Consider the following 13172-nt stretch of genomic DNA (forward strand, 5'->3'; position numbering starts at 1 on the left):
AAAAGCCAACTGGGGAGTAAAGGAAGAGTTTCGACATGAACAAGCATGTGGTCACAGAAATAAGATATAAAGTGGCATGGTCTTAAATGCCATTGCACACATCAAAAATAGTCAGCAAGTTATTCTACAAAACACGAAGCCATCTATCACATTTCAAGTCATACTCCATATTTGCCATTTGTGACTTGAACATGGACAATAGCTTCCAGGAGCCAAAACAACGGATATGTCATTTCATGTATCTTGGTTGAGTGGGCTGAGTGACTGGAGGTCATGCCAGCTATCTGCTGAATCAAAACTCGCAATGTGGGAACACAGCAGTCCTGCTGTGTCTGTCCCCAGAGGCAGAGCAAGGGTCCGAGGGAGCTGAAAGCATAACCAGAGTAACAGAGCTGTCTGATGCATGGGATGCAATGTTTAGCTTAAGACGAATATGTAAAGTCTAATCTTTCGGTTCAGCAACCAAAGCATGCAACAGCCCATTAATGGGCCTGGGGTTAACCATAAGTCCTCTGAACAAATGATCTTTTGAGTATTACCATGCTATTTTTTTCTGAACCATATCTTGTTATTTAATCAAACAACATAACTTCCACTTTAAAATGATAAAAAAGTCTGTTACGAGGAGGGTGAGATAGCAGCACTTGTAGCACAAAAACACCCCCCTTTACACCAGTAGACTGGACTTCCTGCCTTAACTGGGACAATTTCAACATTTAATTGACATTTTACAATTTTTTTTATCTCAATTAGGCACAAGTACTTAGGGTTGAGTACAGAAAGTATTTGAAGATCATGGTTTGGGTTAAAATATACCCTTTTCTAATACTATCAGAAAATATACAACACCTCCAAATGCCTTAAAACAGGTGGCCCCCAAAGTTATCTACTTGCTCTTTTGCTGCAATATTTGTACACCGATAAATGTTGCGGCAGGATCAGCTCAGAATCCATTCTCAAGTTAACACAGTTTTGATTGGCAGGATTACCAACAATTCTAGGTAGGCCTGGAAGAGATGGGGGACATAACACTGTGATGCAAGGTCAACAACTTCTTACTGAATGCCAGCAAAATCAATCAAACTGCTCTGCCTAAGATCATGGAGAAAGTAGTTTGTTCAGCCAAGTGGAGTGTACCATTGCATCTACACTCTTGACGCTACAGAGCCGCAACTAGTAGGATTATAAACCACAGCGACAGACTATCTGCTTCTACGCTCAAAGAAAAAGCTCTTTTCCTCAGGCCATCAGGATTGTGAACTATGCCCTGCACATGCTTCATACTAGACTTGGCCAAGGAATTACAGCTTGATTGCTGTTGCGTGGGCATAACTCTCAACTTTAAGGAATTCAAGTGTCACCTGAGGCTAATGCCAGAACATAAAAATAATTAATACAGTCTATGATTTGATGAGTTTCACACCTCGGGCAGTTCACCCACATAAGCCATATGAATCAATAACCCGGGTCAGAGTCCTTCGAGTTCTCAGTTCTGACTGCTTTAACTTTCAATCATGTCTACCAACTCAGTGATTATAAATGCCATGATGACTCTCTTCTTTTTCAATTGCCTTACTAAAAAAGACATTACACCAGGCCCATTTGCCATCGCTGGTGTTGGCAGAAAGGGACCAGTATCTGGAGCAAGCACTCCTTCACATAAACCTCTTCTGCGATTGCAGTGTAGTGCAACCTTGCATCAATTAGAATAACAATGCTTTATTTTTACCGGCATCTGGATAGACTTTTCATTTTCCATTGATTATCTTTTGTAACTGAGAGATCAGGACTCTGAGACAATGCAGTCAAAGCCCTAAAGAACATTGTCGTATGTTAGCAACACATATGTCCTGGCTGGATGGCATTTTTTTGAACTTTTTCTTCTTTGACCAGCAATAAGAAATGTCAAGCTTCATATGGTGCATTCTCTCATATGATGATGAGCTTGCACCACACTGGACACTGAAGCCGAATGAGGAACAATTATGAAGCACCATGTAATCAAGGTGGTCCCTGACAAGCTGAGTAGAGTCTGATGAGCCAGTGTGTCACTCTGGATCTCCAGGGCTCCACAGCTAATCAGCCACCAAGGAGGGGCTCAAGGGGCACAATCACTCAAGCCCTCCATCACCACATTGGAAGGAAGGCAATCACCAGCTTATTTCCATGTTAGTTCCACCCCCACCCCAAACCTTCGACTCTCAAATCAAGGTGCACAGATGACCAGGGAAGTACTGGATGGAAGCAAAGGTGGCTGGAGGGTGCAATCAACGGTTAGGAAAAAAGACAAAAGAAACGAAAGACCAAGAAACTTTTGGTTCTGCAAGAGATTTTTTTCAAGCCATTTAATATCTTTAAAAAAATCATGAATGGATTGGAAACACGAAGGGAGCAGATTGAATGAGGCTCAATTGCTTTCCAACCAGCAGGCTTATAAGATCCTGATGATTGGGCTTGCAAATTGAAATGCAAGTCTTGTAATACAGTGTGCTAAGGAGACAGAAGGTGTACGGGTCAAAAAGGTGAGAGAAGGGAGTTCTCATTTTACTCTGGCAAGGAATTACCACAATGAGCATATGTTAAAGTTTTTGTCTGGTGAAAAAGAGAAGTGAAGCGATGAATGCGACTTATAAGCTTTATTTTACCCACCTTAAAAAGAACAAGATTTAAGTGGTAATTTTAATCTTTTCATAAGGACGAGAAGATGAGGGAAAGAAGAAGACAAGAAAGAGGACCAGAAAAGGGGAAGACTGGGGTCCCTTTAACTATGGTATGTGTAATTAAAACAAAAAACTGGAGCCCTGTCGTACAGCTAGATGGGACTCGCACTTGTAAAATTCACCACACCACATAATTGGAGGTAATAGCTCCTCCTGTCCTGTTTCAAGATTAACAGTGGCTGGAGAGGCTTCCCTTCACTAATAGCCACCACTCAAAAAATCATTGGCGCACACACACGCTCATCCTGTCGCCTCTGACTGTGCTTAGTTAGAATATTGATGAGGAGCTCAAGCTATGTTACAGACTAGTAGATAATATAAACCTGTGGATTGTGCTGCACCAGGTCCCGATAGAAAATAACACACAATTTTCCATCTAATCTCAAATTTTCATATATGTCGGAATATGCACATTTGACAAGAAGGAACTAGCACATTTTAAATCGATTTATTTAATTTAAATGGACCTGACCACATTTAAAAGAATTGTCACTCTGGCAGACAATACGCTCCATATGTGAGCAGTGCAGACAGAGGCTGAGCAGGATATTAACTGAACATTAAATCTCTGATGCCAGCATGCAGCCAATTATTTTTTTAATGTGGTCAATCTTCTGAAAATTATTAGCAACAATATAGCTGAAAAAACATATTGGTGTAAATGGGAGAGGCAAATGTCTGCAATCGCAGTTTGGCTGTTTAAACAAAAATTATTTATATACGTATTTGTCAGGAATTAAAAGAAAAGGAAGGCAAGAGACATAAAAGCCTCATCATAGTTGCATATCTTTATTGCCATCATCATTCCCACTTCCCTACGGTTTGTGATATTAGAATAGACTTTACAAGACATTTGTAACATTGACATTTCTAAACAGTGTTACAGTTTAAATTTGTAAGCTTAGATTTGTAACCCTAGACATGTTATTAAAGTAAATTGTTCTTTTTTTCTTCTCCAAGTCCCAGTTTTTACATGTAGATGCCATGGACTAAAATTACAAGCAACATTTAATTGAGGATTGATGCCATTTTTAGCAAACGCATAGAGGCAAATGCAACATTTTACATAGTAAATAGAAATTGTAACTGTGCTTTAAAAACTGCTAATCTTATTCAGCGCTAATGTTTTTATGCCATTTCTGACTAAAATGGCAGGCAAGAAGGACATGCATTGTTTGCTTTAGCAGTGAAAATAATCAGACTAATACACTGCAGATGCCTCATTAAATTTGCATATGATTATTGCAGCATTACTTCAATTGATCCTTTTCATCAAACCAGATAATGCTTCCTGATTGCAGATTATTTTGGAGCAGGCAAATTCCATGGTATTATATTCAGTCTTGGTGAAAAGCAATTAGGAACATAGCTGGCAGTTTGTCTGATTTTATTCAGAAATTAGAAATCTTTCACTGAACTAATTCTGTTTTATTTCTCTATACGAGTCAAAACATAACTCTGACATTGAGGATTCGGATGGGATATTAAGCAGCATTTTCTTAAACACTGTAACCACTAAGCAGGAAAGTTTAGGGGGGCAAAAGCAGATGAAATTTCTTAAAGCAAAAAGTGGAATGTCCTGTAGTTAGAAGATGCTGCAACATCAACATCAAAAAACATCAACAAACTTCTTAACCTGATATAAATAACACTGACTGCGGATGCAATGACAGTGCAACAGCAACACTGAAGAGAGGAAAACAATATTTGAGGCTAAAAACAGAAGCACTTGAAACTGAAAAACATGATTTAGGAACAATCAGAAGCCTAATTCTTCATTAACTCTCTGTGATAGAGAATTGATTTGAACAAAAAACCTGCTGCTTAATCACAAGCTATAATCTACACTAATCAATCTAGATCGCCAACTAAGTGGTTACTATGACAGCCATCTGTACTTCTCAAACCTCATCTAAAAGGGTATAAAAAAAAACCCCTCAGGGACAGATAGTTGCTAGGGTTTTTTTTGGCTTTACATTAAAAGCTGCAATTCATACAAGCATCACTAATAGCTTTCCTAAAACGTCCTGCCAGCCTCAAAACACCCACAGTCTCTCATTCTCTTTCCTGTCAATGATAATCTCTGTCTCATTCCATATATCTGAGGTTGGTCACATGCAGACAAGCTGTCTTCAGATGAGTCACAGGGGAACATTTTTGCGGTTAACCACACTGTTCTCCGGGGGCGACCTGGACAGTAGATCGGCAGCTGGTAAAACACTTGCTGAGACGGAGGACAGACTATCCCAGATTGTCTCGCCTGCACGCAGTGCGAGTGCTGTGTGGAATCTTCTGGGTATTGGCTGTGTTAACTAAATCGACATTGGCTTCCAACCTCCTGGCTATCCATCAGTGGAGGGATGAGTAGAGGGGCTAGCGAGGTAACCCCTGAGTCTTATGCAGTTGTAGTGGTAGTCCTCGCATTTGTTATTGCTGGGATGAAAAGGAAAGGGGTGAAAACAGATGTGTGAGGCAGAGTGTGAAGGAAAGGATTTCTGCCCCCCCCCCCGAAGATATTTTTGGTGATAGCCATTCATTTGTAGTGTTTTTGGCCTGAAGAGGTTTGTCTTATCTGTTCCTTCACTTTCTCTCTGGGGGGAAATAGAGGGTGAGTCTTCTCTAGCCTGCTCTCTCACAGTTGATTAGTAACTCCTGCTCTACCCCTACGCTCCAGGGACTCTATGCCAGCTCCCCTTATACATCCCCTTGTCATGCACACACTCACACTTCCTCTTTTTCTCTCACTCTCTCCCCCTCCTAAACATGTGCTCGTGCACTCACGTCTCCCTACAGTTATGGAACAGCAATTTGAGGGAATCACACAACCAAGACCTGACATTTGCAGTGCACCTATAACAATGAGAGCTTGATTAAAAGGGCAGAATGAAACAGTGTCACCCTCCATTCATTGTCCTTAGCCCAAGTCAAATAGGATTTAAACCTGTGCAATGTGGCTGATACCTCCACTGTCAAATTCTGATTGCTTTAAAGCTGCGGGAAGAAAAGGTCTTGTTATTGCAATACGTGTGCATAACTGTATGTAACTGAGGTGTCAGAGGTGACCAGGTTTTACACAGAGCGTCTGGGAACAGATAAGGATGACGCTCTTGGAGGAAGGGAAAGCAAAGCTAATACAGCTCTGGTGAAAGCCTTGGTGTTAAAAAGGCACAAGAATAAAGCTGCGTTTTATCTGGCTTGGGGCAGCACACAAAAGAAGCCAGCATTGCAATGTGGTGAGTTTTAAAATTGGGATCAAAAGGTTCAAGCTAATTAACCAGCTAAATAAGAGTCCCCTAGCTTCATCTATGTAGCCACCCTCATTCTTTTTCCCTTTCCTCCGCCTCCTGCAGTATTTTGTGTGCCTATGGCGTGTGCGTGGCTTGCAAACATATACAGTCTGTCTGGAACAGTGAAGACAAATTGCTCCCCGTGCTGAAATATAAAAAAAAAAAATCACCGAATTACCTCCAACAAGATCATTCTAATTAACTATGTTTTATTACCAGCATGACCCTGAAAGTGAAATGCCCTGTGATCAAGCTCTCTTCTCAAACAGTTTTGATGTTGTTATTCGACTTTTTCCAGCAGAGCCCCGAGGAGGGCTGAGATTGAAGAGTCAAATGGAAAGGACAAGGGCACATAATAAAGACAAATGGCTAGAGCATGAAATTTAATTCATTGCCTTGGTACAGAAACATTCACAAGGAAATAGCCAACATTGACATGCCATGAATTTCAAAACACTGTCAAGTCCAAAAAGCACACATCGTGCTACAGTGACATTGAGTCCCCGAGGAGCCCACAGGCGAAATCAGGCAAATTGAAGGAAAAAAATCAGTCAAGTTATTCTCTTTGATTGACACCTCGACACGGAGTTCAGTGATGAGTTTTTAAAAAGGTTTATCATCCAAATTAACAGGGGGGGGGGGGGCAGGGCAGCCCCTGAAGGTGAGTGCTTCAAAGTACCAGTTCAAGATCCCTACATTAGCTGATGAGAGCAGCAGAAACCTGACTTGTAATGATGCTCTTGTATCACTACGCCTCAGTCTAACCCCTGTGCTACGTAGGTGCAGCGTTGCGGGAAATGATCAGCTCGAGTGTGTAGTAAGAAGTACCATTAAATCCATGTAGCCAATGTGAAGTGCATGCCGACAGGGTTAATTAAGTTGCTGCTTTCAGCAATAAAGTGGTTAGATAGGTGTAAGTTTCAGCGTAACAGTTACGCAACGCACCTGCCAACACAACTGCCATGCTGGTGTGGATAGTAGAGTTTAGCAGTAAGCTAAGAAAGACACTGACATCAGAGGTTCCCGACTATTCTTAGGTGCTACATATCGAGAAAAGCTACTATTGAACTACAACAAACCTGAGAAGCTGTGTAAAATTTATAAGAGATGTCATTTATTCCCTAATGGGAAATTATTCTGGGAAGTAGCCTGATATTATACACTAACAGGAATATTTATATGGTCGTCAAATAATCTTTATAATTCAGTGTAAGAATACAAGGTCACCGTTTGCTTGTTATACCCTTAAACTGTAGGCGAGCGGCACATCTTTTTCTTCCTTTTGCTTTTTTTTCTTCAAGTATAATTTACATTTTACAGTACATCATTCTAATATTTTAATCCAGAAATAATCCAGCGATAAATAAGAATCTTTTTTTTTATTTGTTAGCTTTTTGGTAATTCGGGTGCACTGACCCCTATGTTTTATCCATAAAAGATTACAAATGACAACCAGTGATTTTTAACATTAAACTGCAAGTTAACATCAAACACACATATAACATTTAAGTGTTTGCGACACATTTTGAATAAAAATGAGGAAATTTATAGTCATAAGGAACTCGCCGGCTTATTTATTTCAATAGGCAGAAGCATATGCTTGCAGCAGACTTTTCACTGTGGAGCACCCACTTTGTAGTATGATATGAAAACACCATCTGGTGTGTGAGCAGCAGCTAGGCTAAGCTAGCTGGGGCTAGATAGGGCCCTGCTGTGTCACAGGATTATCTTACTGTTTGGTAGATCCACTCTATTAGCCCCTAGTGGCTTGGATTATTGGATGATCATTACTGTGTGTGACTGAACATAGGGCTAAGTACCTGCACTTCCTTTGCAGTTCACTCTTGTTAATGTGATCAGAATACACACTGTGAACACATTTCGTAGCATTATGCATTCGTTGCACCTTGTCTTTGACATAAAATCACACACACATACCATTTACCAAATATTCTCTGACTTGAACTCGTGCTGTATGTTTAATACATGATTACTGCCGTCAATGACTTCTCTTAAAAACGTGCTCTGCATGTCAGAAGAGAGAGATTACGGCACGCTTGGAGCACATGTTTGTTTGTGGAAGCATGTTTCCTTCTAAAGCGGTGAAACAGGATCACAGACGCGAAGAGAAGGCAGCACGTTCAGAAACGGGTACTCTGCTCAACAAAACGAACATCTGCCGTTTCTCATCAGCGAGATTGAAGCTAATGATGAGCCACGAGTGTGCTGACAGAGAGAATGGAATTGGATTGTGTACAAGAGCCCCAGTGAGACCAGACATATGTTTTAGAAAATGTTGTGGATAGAATATGGGTTTATATGGTGTGTGTCCGTGCGTTCGCGCACGTGTGTGTAAGCTAAGATACAGATGCCCGAGAGTGTAAGACACTGAAAATAGGCCTCTGCTATTTCTTTTGCAGTCCGTTTATCCATCCATGTTTATACAAGCGGATGAAGGGGTGTGTGTTACTGCAGGTAAAACAACCGCTGTATTCCTCCCATTTCAATCTCTGCTTTCACTAACAGATAATGGAATTACACATCAAAGAAGCTACTCTCTGTATCCAATTCTTCTGTGACCTCTACAAGCCTTTGTTCATATTCACCACAACAACTCCCAGCCCCAAGTCTCCGCCAGCAGGCTACTTATTCCCTGCTTCCTCCCTCTCTCTGCGTCTAGGGAGGGATTAAATTTAGATGAAAATGAAATATTCATTCCCACTCAGCAACTGATGGCCATCTTAATTTGATACATATTTTGATGCAATATCTCCTTATTGTTCTTTTTCATTACCAAACACTTTTTAATTCTCTGCAACACTCCTTTGGGTAATTCTCGATACAAGCCCTTCTTTTGGATTTGACTTTGTTAAAAGTAGAATTGCAAAGTGCCATTACGGTTTTCTGCGCTCTCTTGAAATATGTCTGAGTCATTTCAGATGAGACATTTACACAGACCCCAAGCGAAAAAGGATCTCAGGGAGCGTGCGAGAGGAGACTGCACACTCTATAGCTCGCTAGAAGAGTTAATCACATGAAAACTTCTCAGTCTCTCTCTGCTGCTGGTGCAGGGATAACGACAAGAAATTGAAGTGGCTCTGTGTTTGGAGAATTCAACCAAAAGTGGTGACCACAAACCCGATTTATCCCACTCAAGTTTCGGAGTGGTCACATTGCATACAGCTTCAAGTGCTGCGGAGCTTTAATGTCAGGGCTGTTTCCCAGGCAATAATTAAATTTGGAGTCTTGCCTGCCCAAAGCATTTTAGGAAACCTAAGTGAAAAATGCATGTGACCAGGTGTTGTGGAGCCGAGGAAATGAAATCAACACGAAATCATGAAAGAGATTGATTAACTGACACTGATTAAGTGCTTTAAGTATTAGGTAGATAAAGTAATTGATTATTCAATAAATCCCTGTCAGGCAGTGAATAATCTCAGTGAGAGAAAAAAAGAGACAACAAATGATAAATTAGTTTCATCAATCCGCAGATGAAAGAGACAACGTATATTAATCTGTCATTACTGTATGCTTCACTGGTAGATATATTATAATTCAAGAACGCTATGAATATATTTTCATCTGAACACATTTTCAAATCTGGCGATCCCTGTCTTGGGAAGAAAGCAGTGTGTGTAGAGCATTAGCAAATTGCAGACAGAATGCCGCGCACTCGGGCTACAGAATAAGGCATAAAGAGCTGCTACCATATCCAATAAAATCATTTGTATACCATCTTTTTCCATGTTGGCAAACATGCAAATTATCTAAGGACGCACATTATCTTTGGAGCGAGGCGGAAAAAAAATACTGCACTCGCATCCTTGAGCACTTTTGTCTTTATTATAAAAACATTGCATCATCAACTGAAATGGTCCCTAGATGAGATGAGAGATTGCAAAACACGTCAGAAAGAGAAAAAGAATTATGAAAAGCAAGCAGAGGGAGACTAAAGAGGAGCACAGCATGTAAGAGGACAAATACAGGAGGAGTAGTCTTTTATTCCCTCCAACAAATAGAAGCTGCTGAATGAGACGGAGCGACCATCTGGCCTCAACTTAGAGCAATGCACTGTAAAAGCACTAAAATCAATGGCAACAACTCTACCTTGGATGCCCACCATTACCCAGATGGTGTACTTGGAGAACTGCAGGCCACCTAACCAAGAGCAGACACAGCACAGACAGAGAGTATCATGCTCAAATACCACCGCCCACCTCGATGAATTTCACTGGTTCGCTTATGTTGGTAACCAGTGTTGAGGAGCAACATTAGCTACCCTGCACTGACTATAAGAGAGCCCTCTGTTGGTTTTAGTGGAGTGGCTGTGACACAGAGTTCGTGCACAGACTTCCAAACCAAGTATCAAATTGCAAAAAAAGAGAGGAAAAAACAGGGAAAACAGGTCTGCTGCACATCAGCTCTAAAAAAGCGCTCATTCCTAAATAAATTGTTCTGTACAATACCCAACATTCTGTCCCCGAGAACAATGCGGTATGTTTACAATAATACACGCAGGCTGCATACACTCCAGCTACTATGATGAATAAAATTACACAATGTAAATATGGTGAGATATATTTTCTTTTCTTTACCTTTCAAATATTTGTCTGTAAGGTAAACAAATTACATGAATACACACATAGCTATCATGCATACAAATTCAGTTTTAAAAGATCCTATAGAGAGATGAGCCTTTCGATTTTTTTCTTCCCCTATTTTTGGCATTCGGGTAAATTCTCAATTTCCTGTATGTCTCTACTCTTATGAAACATAAAAAAAAACATGCAACTAAACTGATCCTGCACTGGAAGCTATGATAGATTCTATAAAAAGCAATAGTAGGACTGTAGCACATTTCAGGGTAAATTTGTCAGCACTTTGACATTTTTAAAAATAAAAGGCTGTCAAGTCTATTTCGGGTCTTCAATTGAGCTGCTGTCAAGATAAAAATAAATAAATAGATAAAGAAATAAGAGGGAAAAATGCCCTTTAACCAAAAAATTTCAGGTTAGAGCAGAAGAAAGCGAGCCTGAGGATTTATGCAGTTTCTAATACATCACCAAAGTCCATAAAGTGTGATGTCAGGAGTCATGGCTCCTCACAACACTGTAGTCAATCACAGGTACACAGGCCTGCCCGATATCTTCATATTATGTTCAGCAGTAAACATTATTCCACACATCTTGAGTGTATGCATCGTGTTTCTTTGGCTTTAATTCAAAAAGCACATTAAATATGCAGAAGGTCAACAGCGTTCACTCAAGGTTATTGTGCAATAAACTGCTGCTATACATCTTCATGTTGGAGTCTGATAACTTTATTTTAAATGTAGCTTTTCAGGGACCACCCACAGTGCTCGCCAGGAATTATGAATTACAAAATCACTGTGGGATGTTGATGATTTGTAGATATGTCATAGAAAGAGACAACTGGTTTATTAAGGCAATTCACCCGCTGTTACTGTGTAACACATGGGCTATCCCTGTTTGTAACATTATTCCACTTTCGCCCATCATTTACAGCTGGAAGATGCTCTCACTCCCTGTACTCGGGCTGTTGTAATGGTATGTTAATGTGGACCAGTGCCATTTTGAGTAATTGTCCTGCACTGCACTCTGCCAAATGTCAAAAACGATTTGCCTTGTGACAAAAAAACGTATTGATCTTCATTCTGTTTCTGTCTCTTGGCCGCGCAAAACGTTTCAGCGCATTGCCAGCTCCGGATGACAATTCGCACATTGTTCCACTGTGAGTGATGAGAAAAAGACAAAGCCACCAGACACCTGGCTTCATTTTTTTAGGGTCCGTCGGTGTAGATAAATGAAGTAACCAAGATTTACCTGAAAATGCTACTGTTTATATATAGTAAGCGTGTTACTCTGTGATTTGACTGATATTGTGGGAACATCCTTGTCCCCTTAATATATTATATAAGACGATATTAAACTTTTGGATGGAGCTTGTTTTTTCTGATTTATAACTATGTTCTTTAATTTGACAGACTGTCTTTAAAAACTTACTTCCAGAAGGCATGGCAATGAGCCTTATTTAGCTGGTGACTCAACATGCTGGCTGTAGCAAATGTAACAGACAAAGCAGGGTGCATAGAGGTCACACTAACCCACAATATTTCATTGCATGGTTTCCGAGTGTTTCTCGATATTACTGGCAGCGTGCGCTTTAATGCACTTCTCTCTTGTTGCTTACCATTTGCACGTCGTATAAGTAAATCTAATATTTACATCCGACCCGGCTGTGGAGAGCGGTAAATGAAAGCGACTGTTTATTTACTACAAAAACTATTTGCTGTCGCGGAGAAAGCGGAACGCTGAAATGCACTGAATAGGCATCAACTTTCAGGGTTAGAGTACAAACGTGTGTGTGCAAATGTAACCGTGGACAACTTACCTATTCGAATAACATGAGGCATCCCGTAAGAGTACTGAATCCAAAAGAGACATGCAATCAGCGATGTCCAGTAATCCCTAATCGCACTCCGGGGGAACAGCCAAGTATTTCGCATGGTTGTAAAGTCGCGGGATCCACTTTTTTAAAATTCCAAAGACGAGTCAAAATTGCTCATCAAAACTGAATTCGACGGAGCATATATGGATTTTGGAGTCTGCGACAAATCAGCGCTCATTGTACTTGGTGCAACATTCTCCCGGGGTTTCTTTTTTTCTGTTTCTCACAAGTCTAAAAGCGACCCGATCAGGATGAAGCCGCCAGTCCCTCACAAGCAGATCAGCGAAACACCTGCGAACGCAGGCTGCAACAATTAGCTTGCAGGAGTCTCTTTATCCCCTCCTACCGACGATGCTATCTGTCTGCTGGCAAGTACCACGGCAACAGCCGAGCCGGACTCCAACACCTCTGTTGAAGAGGAGAACTGCGCCTGCGGAACTTTGGGTCGTCTCGGACGATTCTGCCGTCCGAAAGCCAAACAGAGAAAAAGCGCAGAGGATTTTCAATACACTTAAGTGGCACGAAATAAAATGCTTGTTGGAGTTTAGTCACTCCAGTCTTTCATTCCATTAACGCTAACAGTTCAGAACACAGTGGAGGAAAGCAGCTCCGTGACGCTCCGCTCCAGTTGCGCACGGTGATTGCACAGGGCTGGTTATCGAAGAACGTCCAATCTGCTCAAAGGGACCCCCGTTAA

At 40.9% G+C, this 13172-nt stretch overlaps 1 protein-coding gene across 1 annotated transcript in view; it reads right to left on the reverse strand.

The window, feature by feature from the left end:
• grik3 (glutamate ionotropic receptor kainate type subunit 3) overlaps window positions 1-13172 on the reverse strand; it is a 97495-nt gene extending 84323 nt beyond the window's left edge. The window contains exon 1 of the mRNA XM_086311173.1: window positions 12419-13172. Within this exon, the coding sequence (XP_086167299.1) occupies window positions 12419-12533 (115 nt within the window). The 5' untranslated portion in view covers window positions 12534-13172. The remainder of the gene's footprint in view (window positions 1-12418) is intronic.

Source organism: Aulonocara sp. 'chitande type north' Nkhata Bay, linkage group LG11 (assembly GCF_057382095.1).
Source record: "Aulonocara sp. 'chitande type north' Nkhata Bay isolate Kocher_YH1m ecotype deep benthic linkage group LG11, A_spYH_male_GT1.1, whole genome shotgun sequence".
Lineage (NCBI taxonomy): Eukaryota > Metazoa > Chordata > Actinopteri > Cichliformes > Cichlidae > Aulonocara > Aulonocara sp. 'chitande type north' Nkhata Bay.